This window comes from Benincasa hispida, chromosome 3, assembly GCF_027475165.1.
Source record: "Benincasa hispida cultivar pf3 chromosome 3, pf3_genome.v1.1, whole genome shotgun sequence".
NCBI classification, from domain to species: Eukaryota; Viridiplantae; Streptophyta; class Magnoliopsida; order Cucurbitales; family Cucurbitaceae; genus Benincasa; species Benincasa hispida.
The window spans coordinates 32,071,603-32,079,525 of record NC_143480.1 but is presented as its reverse complement, the minus strand read 5'-3'; the positions used below and the strand labels follow the sequence as shown (position 1 = coordinate 32,079,525).

Here is a 7,923-nt window from a genome sequence, read left to right as displayed (position 1 = left end):
TTTCAAATTTCAGAATTTGATATTGTGATTTTGATTTTGATTAACTTTGAATTAATTGAACTTAAAAAAAATAAAATAAAAAAAAAAAACTAAGTTGAAACACCCCACTTTTGACAAAAAGAAGGTGTTTCCTCCTTGAATCACCACCTAGCCCATTATCTTCATCATCTTGGTGCTGGCATTTAGATGGTCAAGAAATGCTTGCATGAAAGAGTTAAATAAAACTCTTCATCTTGATAGAAGGTGAGGTTTTTCTTAGCTGTTGAAATTAGTTTCTGCAGAAAAATTTATTCATCACCTCCAAACCCATTTTTCCCTCACAAATTCACTCCAATATGGAGTTCCACCACTCAAATTCAAAGCTGGGAATAATAGAGAAGATCTTTTGGTGGTTCACTGTTGAATTGGAGTTGGAATCACGTGAAGAGCAACTTGGAATTGTCAAAGATATGTTGTTAAGAAACCCTCTTCTTGAATTTCTGTTTCAATATTCTTTTAAAATTCAAATTAAATGTAATTAGAGTGCTTATTGATTCTGTTTACTTCCATTGCATGTTACCTTATCCTAACAATTAGTATCAAAGCGTGATTTAAGCACTCAATTAGCGTTAATTTGAATTTTGGTGGGTGTTTTTCATAAGTTGTATGAAAATAATGAACTGGTGTGGTTTTTATGAGTTTTGGCATTATTTTCTCTTCAATTATGTTGTAATTCTTGTAATTGGCTCTTGTTTGATGGGTCTTAATATGTGTTTAAGTGTCTGTAATTCGATTGGAGTCATTAGAATTTGCAATTAGGATGTAATTGAAGAAAGAAATGAAGAAGGTTGAGCAGCAGGAATTGGATTTTCAGTCACCGCACAATACTCGATGCTCGATTCCTCATACTTGATGATACTCGATGCTCAAACTCAATGGTATTTTATGAAATACTCAGTGTATGATGCCATATTCGATGGTACTCGATACTCATACTCAATGGTATTTTATGAAATACTCGATGCATGATGCCATACTCGATGGTACTCGATGTAACTTGATGGTATTTTGTGAAATACTCGATGCACGATATTATACTCGATGCAACTCGATGGTATTTAGTGAAATACTCTATGCTTGAGGGCATACTCGATGCTTGATGGTACTCGATGATTTTTACCCAGTCCAGCCCAATTTTGAGCATTGGTGGTCCGGTTCGAAAGGTTCGGGTCCGGTTCAAGGTGGTTCGAGCAATCCAAAAACATTTTGGAGTCGTTTTTTTGCTGTTTTTGTAAGAATTAGGCTTTTGTTTGCTTGATAATGCCAAAACCATAACCATATTGGTCTATGTTTAATTATTTATGTATGTGACGTAATATGACCTAAATTCTCGAAGTCTCACAATCTTCCAGCTGAAGTAGCCAAAATAAACACTTGAATCAGAATACGAACTCCAGTTGAACATCATGATGATATGACCTAAATTCTCTCCATGAGTTCGATTGATTGCAAGATGAAATATGTAAAAGGGAAAAGTCTTTAAAAACTCTCTAGAAACCGTGTAAATGTCTACTAAGAAGATGCCTTAAAATGGGATAAAAAAAAAAAGTGTATATACTACATGTTAAACAATATTGCAGCATCGAGGCATTGCCCTAATTCTTTTTTCCAAAATAACCAAGACAAGCATGTGTGTTTCTTTCATAAAAATATGTAGTGTTGAGACATTGTAGAGTAGGTGAAAACGTTGCAAAGTAGGGTTGAAATATTGTCCTCTCGAGTAAAATGACTTATACTTCATCTTTTCTTGACTTCGATTTCTCAGTTTAGGTCCAATTAATTTTGTTTTGAGTTTAGATATTCTTCAAAATGTTCTGAATCAAAAAAATTTCACAAATAAAAAAAATGTCAAATTATTTCAGAAATAGCAAAAAAAAAAACTCTATTAAACTTCTATCAACATCTATCACATAGTATCAATGATAAATTTCTATCAGTCGCCGATAGACACTAATAAACTTCTATGGGCATTTATCAAAGAAGAGTAAATTTTGTTATTTTTATATAAATAGTTTCACTTATTTTTGAATTTGTGAAAATTCCCCATTTTTATCTATGCAAAAATATAGAAAATTAACCAACCCATTTTAGATGTATTATATAGTTTCTCTAAATGATTTTAGAATCATCAAAACCATTTAAAGAAATATATATATATATATATATATATATATATATATTTGATTATATATATAATTGATATGATTGATATTGATTATATATATAATTGATATTGATTATATATATAATTTGATTATATATATATAACACTTGAAAAAATAATTGATTATTAGGAAAAAAAACTTTATTTAAAACAATTTTAAAAAACTAGTTTAAAGTTATTTTTATTTATTAATATTTGTTTAGAAAAAAACACTTTTGATCATTAACAGACCTGGAAGAAGCTACAATAAACGCATTTTAAAATATTTCTTTTTCAAAAGTGTTTATAGAAAATTGATTTTATTTTTAAAATACCTTTTTCCCAAGTTGTTTGAAACACGGTATTATAATAATTTAGTCCATTATATATGAATTTTGTGGTGAATTTTTGAATTATTTACTTTGTTTCTTACTTCTTTTTCTTTCTTCTTTATAAATGGAATTTCCCTGCCTTCATGTATATTGTCAGTAATTGGTCCATTGAATTTCTCTAGTGTCGTTGATTGCTATTGGAGAAGAACTACCTAATGAGAGTGTCAATCCTTAGGATTTTATCTTTATATAGACATCTCCTGTTATTTAATTAGAAAATTATCTTTTAATCATCTCTTAGTTAATTTATGAATTGTTTTTTCTCTTAATTGGCCTAATAAAATAATAGGTCATACAGATAAAATAGCAAATGATGTACATGAATCACATTATTGATGTTCTCAAATTTAAATTAAATCTAACAAGAATTACTTGTCAAACTTTGATTGGTCCACTTTTAATTTCATAATCTTGTCACTATTACATGACAACTTTCGATTGTCCAAAATATATCATTCAACTGCAATGTTCCTTTTTTTAGATTTATGTATAAATATACACTGACGAATTTTGAAAAATAAATAATTTGTTATCAAAATGTATGATACTTGTCCTTGACTTCAATTTGTCAAATTAATCAAAGTATAAACTTGTGTTTGGAGTTGGGCCCTAAATATTGAAAGTAATTTTGGCTTATGATTTAGGCATAGGCTGACGGAAAGATTATTTAGATATTAATTGAGAATCAATCTCGAGTCAACAAGAGTGCAGCTCAACTGGCATAATGTGGTTCAATTCTCCCATCCCACACTTTAATTACAATATCTCTTTAAAAAAAAATTTGAGATTCAATCTCGAAGTGGCAAAAATTCTTTTATTAATATTTTTACCCTCAAACTAAATGAGACTTATTTGAGTATGACACGTTTGCATGTTTTACTATAAAACATTAATTGATCAATTACATGTTTGGTAATGAAATTATGTTGGACCTCACACATACACATAAAACAATAAAATAAAAATGTTTGTCCTGCTTTCCTGACTTTAGTATGTATGTAATTGATCTACACTCCCAAATTGATGTAAAATTGAATATCAGAAAGACAAAATTTTAGGTTCCACCAATTAAGAATATTTCAAATGTTTCTGCTTCGAGTCATGCTTTCAAGACTGTTTGGACGTTTTTAATGAAGAGTACCCTAGAATTTTGAGTTTTAAACTTAAATGTTTCTTTTTCATTAGAATTTCTAAAGATCTCAAACTGATGAATTATTTATTTACAAAAAGCTTTATTTTTAAGTTAAATAGTGAACCTGCATCGTTACAAGTGAGTCCACAATGGAAGTTTAAAAGGCTTCTATAGCCGAAGGACTCCTTGAAGTATGACTAGTAACTGTTGTTGAGGTCGAGCAAAGTCTTTATTCTACTCAACCTACCTAAATCTAACATTTGTCTTTGGAGAAAACTTTTAGTACTACAAAGAGTATCATATACCCCGTCCCTTTAAACGAAGTTATTTTTTGGGGCCTTAGGTTGAAAATGGAATCTTTCACCATCAGTCAGACTTGCAGGATATTTGAATGCATGTGCATACTAAATAGCACAAATAGAGGATTATTCAGCGAAAAATATCCCCAAGAATACAGAAAAATAGTTGTCATACATGCAAACAACATATGAATTTACCTACAAGTATACCTCAATAAAAGAGTAAATCAAGGGCAAGAAATTATGAAAGAAAGACTCCTCTGAAAAGCTCAAAAGCCAGAGTATTAAGATTTAAATTCCATACCAAGTTTATGACCGGAAAACTGACACTAATATTTCGCATAAAATAAATATTAACATTAATGTTCTCAGAGAAAAAACCTTCAAAAAAAAAAAGAGGAAAATTGAAAGAAGAAAAAATATATATTTTAGGAAAAGCATCACCAATCACTCTTCTGCTACAAATATCCCTACTAAAAAGAAATGGTTGAACCATAGAGATGACAGAACAGAACAGAACAGAATTCCTCTTTGCCCCAAATCTGGAGGGTCACCACAGCAATTGTGAGCTTCCAACAGGCCATCGGTATGAATGGAGAATCAAATGGCATTGATACAACATAATGTAACACAGTCCCTTCAATTCAATAGACCCCCCTTTCTTCCTTTGACTCCAACCAATCTCAGTACAACATTACATGACACAAAAAAGCCAACTAAAGGGAAATAACTCACCATCATCATCATCTTCTTCATCATCATCAAAGAAATTGAGAGCTTAGAAGCACTTCCTGTGGACAATGGATGGGCCGGATTCGTCATATTCACCCTTTGAGATCCACATCTGATGCAACAAAATGGTGGATGAGTGTGTCATTCGTGAATTGCATTAACAACTACAGCAAAATACTATATGGAATAGAAGATTTACCTGCTGGAAGGTACTTAGAGATGCAAGAATAGACCCTCCAATCCAGACACTGTATTTCCTTTCAGGTGGTGCAACAACCTTAATCTTCATGCTGCTGGGAGCAAGGGCTGTGATTTCCTTGCTCATCCTGTCTGCAATGCCAGGGAACATGGTTGAACCACCACTGAGGACAATGTTTCCGTAAAGATCCTTTCTGATATCTACATCACACTTCATGATGGAGTTGTAGGTAGTTTCGTGAATTCCTGCAGCTTCCATACCAATGAGAGATGGCTGGAATAGAACTTCTGGGCAACGGAATCTCTCAGCTCCAATGGTGATGACTTGTCCATCAGGAAGTTCGTAGTTCTTCTCAATAGAGGAACTGCTCTTTGCAGTCTCGAGTTCTTGTTCGTAGTCAAGAGCAACATATGCCAGCTTCTCCTTCATGTCACGGACAATTTCCCGTTCAGCAGTGGTGGTGAACATGTAACCTCTTTCAGTAAGAATCTTCATGAGAGCATCAGTAAGGTCACGACCAGCAAGGTCCAAACGGAGAATGGCATGAGGGAGGGCATAACCCTCATAGATAGGAACAGTGTGACTCACACCATCACCAGAATCCAGCACGATACCTGTTCAAAGTAGGCTCTATCAATACCAAATAATAAAAGTTCAAAATTACATCATTGTCATTCAAATAGAATACATATACGTACCAGTGGTACGTCCACTAGCATAGAGGGACAGAACGGCCTGGATGGCAACGTACATAGCAGGCACGTTGAATGTCTCAAACATGATTTGCGTCATCTTTTCTCTGTTAGCCTTTGGGTTGAGTGGAGCCTCAGTCAGAAGCACAGGGTGCTCTTCAGGAGCAACACGAAGCTCATTGTAGAATGTGTGATGCCAAATCTTTTCCATATCATCCCAGTTACTGACTATACCATGTTCAATGGGATATTTCAAGGTAAGGATACCTCTTTTAGACTGAGCTTCATCCCCAACATAGGCATCTTTTTGGCCCATCCCAACCATGACACCGGTATGTCGGGGACGACCAACAATACTGGGGAAAACTGCCCTGGGAGCATCATCACCAGCAAAGCCAGCCTACACCATCGTAAAGCATGACATTAAATTAGGAGGATAAAGATGATTTCCATCATTATATAAAGAACTAAAAATCCTTGTAAAAAAGATGGTGACAAACACAAATACACAGGATAGAAGAACCAACAACTGACCTTCACCATTCCAGTTCCATTGTCACAGACAAGTGGCTGAATATCCTCGGCGTCGGCCATTTTTTTTCAAAAACTGCACAAAACAATATAAAAATAGAAGTTGAATAAATAAACCACACGTAGCAATCTAGAATTCATGTCTTGAGCATCTCTTAAAACATCCATTTACAATCCATATATTCACTTGATATAATTGATCTTCCAGATTCAGCAAATAATACAGGAGGAAACAATATACTACTTAAAACAAATAAAAGAGTCGAGACAAAAAAATCAAACCGGGAATTAAACATCTTACAAATGAAAAGGATTAAAGTCCCAATTTTTGTATAATGCAAGAACACAAGCTGACCATAAACTCTAATCATAAACATGTTCAGATCGAGAAGCTACCAAAACTGATCTAAGAGATAAAAATAACACAACAGAACAAAGCAACTAAATCATCCTTAACATGAACTAGAGTAACAACACAAAAAAGAAGCATAAAAAAATAGATCAGACCACAAAAAAACCCAACTCAGATCGTCCATCGACTAAAGAGACAAGAAATAAACAAAAACATGCAGTGATCACCAGAAAGCCATCCATCTATGCGCGATGACAGAATTGCATGCAGAAATCAAAAGCTACAACACCATCAAATCCTAGATCTCGGTTTCGTAAGCACAAACAGTCAAAACCCAGATGGAAATTTTCAGATCAGCCAAGGAACACAAAGAATCTAGGTTCATTAATGGGACAAAAACCTCGGATCCAGGCCGATTGAAACAGAATTCGGAGACAAACAGTAAGATCGGCAAAAATTGAAGAACCCCATGAGGGGAAAATCAGTTAAAGCAATAAAGTAAAGAAATTAGAGGCGAAATAAGCATAATTTGGCAAGAAAACAAAAACCCCAGATAAAAAATGATAGCAGAGTGAGAAGAGTGAAGTAAAAGGAAGAACAGAAAGGGTAGAGAGAAGGAGAAGAAACAAACCTTAAACCGAATGAATGAGGAAGAAGAAGAAGCCAACCTCCAAAGAAGAAGGTGTGGCTGAGAGCAGTGAGTGTTGTTGTCGACCTAGGTGAGTTTGAAAGACGGGAATGAGAGGAAGAGGAAAGAAAGGAGATGAGGTTTATAAATAGAGAGAGAGAGGGAGAGAGGGGGAAATAAGGGAAATGCAAATGCAAATGCAAATTCAGAGGAAATGAGAAATTTGGAGAGGGAATTGAAGGAATCATTTCGACCACGAGAAAAGATAGGGTGACCTGGCTGACAGCCTTTCCCAGCCCCATTCTTTTTTTCTTTTTTCATTTTTCTCACTCTTCTCTAATCTCCACCGTTCGATCTTTCCTTTCGGCTTCTTTCCTCTCCCGGCTTCAGCTCGGCTCATCCAGCTTGGCTCTTTGTTTTTCCTTTTTTTCTTTTTTTTTTTTTTCCAAGAATTTGAAATTGGAACCCAAAATTTTCAAATTTCAAAATTGAATTCTGTTGGTTTTTTTTGTCTTTCGTTTTCATTCACCTCCCATGGCCTCTGGTTGAGTTCGTAGATATAAAAATTGATATGTCCACAGAGAATTTTTTAAAAAAAATAAGAATAATCTCTCCAACACCTTAAAAAATATGAACGGTAAGAAAATATAATTTTTTTTCATTCAACCATTTTGAAAAAGTAATATGTGTTTCAAGATCTAACCATATAAATTAAAATATCAAAAAAGACAAAAATATTTATTATTGTATGATTATATTTTTCTTTACTTACTAAAATGAGCAT

General features: G+C 33.6%; 1 protein-coding gene across 1 annotated transcript; it reads right to left on the bottom strand.

Moving 5' to 3' along the window:
• Window positions 1-4,266: 4,266 nt before the first annotated feature.
• LOC120073121 (actin-7) lies at window positions 4,267-7,370 on the bottom strand. Its single transcript, XM_039025747.2, has 5 exons — window positions 7,143-7,370; window positions 6,163-6,235; window positions 5,635-6,028; window positions 4,937-5,550; window positions 4,267-4,849 (listed from the first exon to the last, which is right to left on the bottom strand). The coding sequence occupies exons 2-5, from the start codon at window positions 6,220-6,222 to the stop codon at window positions 4,784-4,786; spliced, it is 1,134 nt and encodes a 377-aa protein (XP_038881675.1). The 5' UTR covers window positions 6,223-6,235; window positions 7,143-7,370; the 3' UTR covers window positions 4,267-4,783.
• Window positions 7,371-7,923: the final 553 nt, after the last annotated feature.

What these genes read in the sequence shown, in the direction of transcription:
- LOC120073121 (XM_039025747.2), bottom strand. Translation starts at nt 6,222, where the DNA reads ATGGCCGACGCCGAGGATATTCAGCCACTTGTCTGTGACAATGGAACT. An exon ending in TGCTAGTGGACGTACCACTG is followed by an intron (nt 5,551 to 5,634) that starts GTACGTATATGT and finishes TACTTTGAACAG; the next exon opens with GTATCGTGCTGGATTCTGGT. An exon ending in CTCTAAGTACCTTCCAGCAG is followed by an intron (nt 4,850 to 4,936) that starts GTAAATCTTCTA and finishes TTGTTGCATCAG; the next exon opens with ATGTGGATCTCAAAGGGTGA.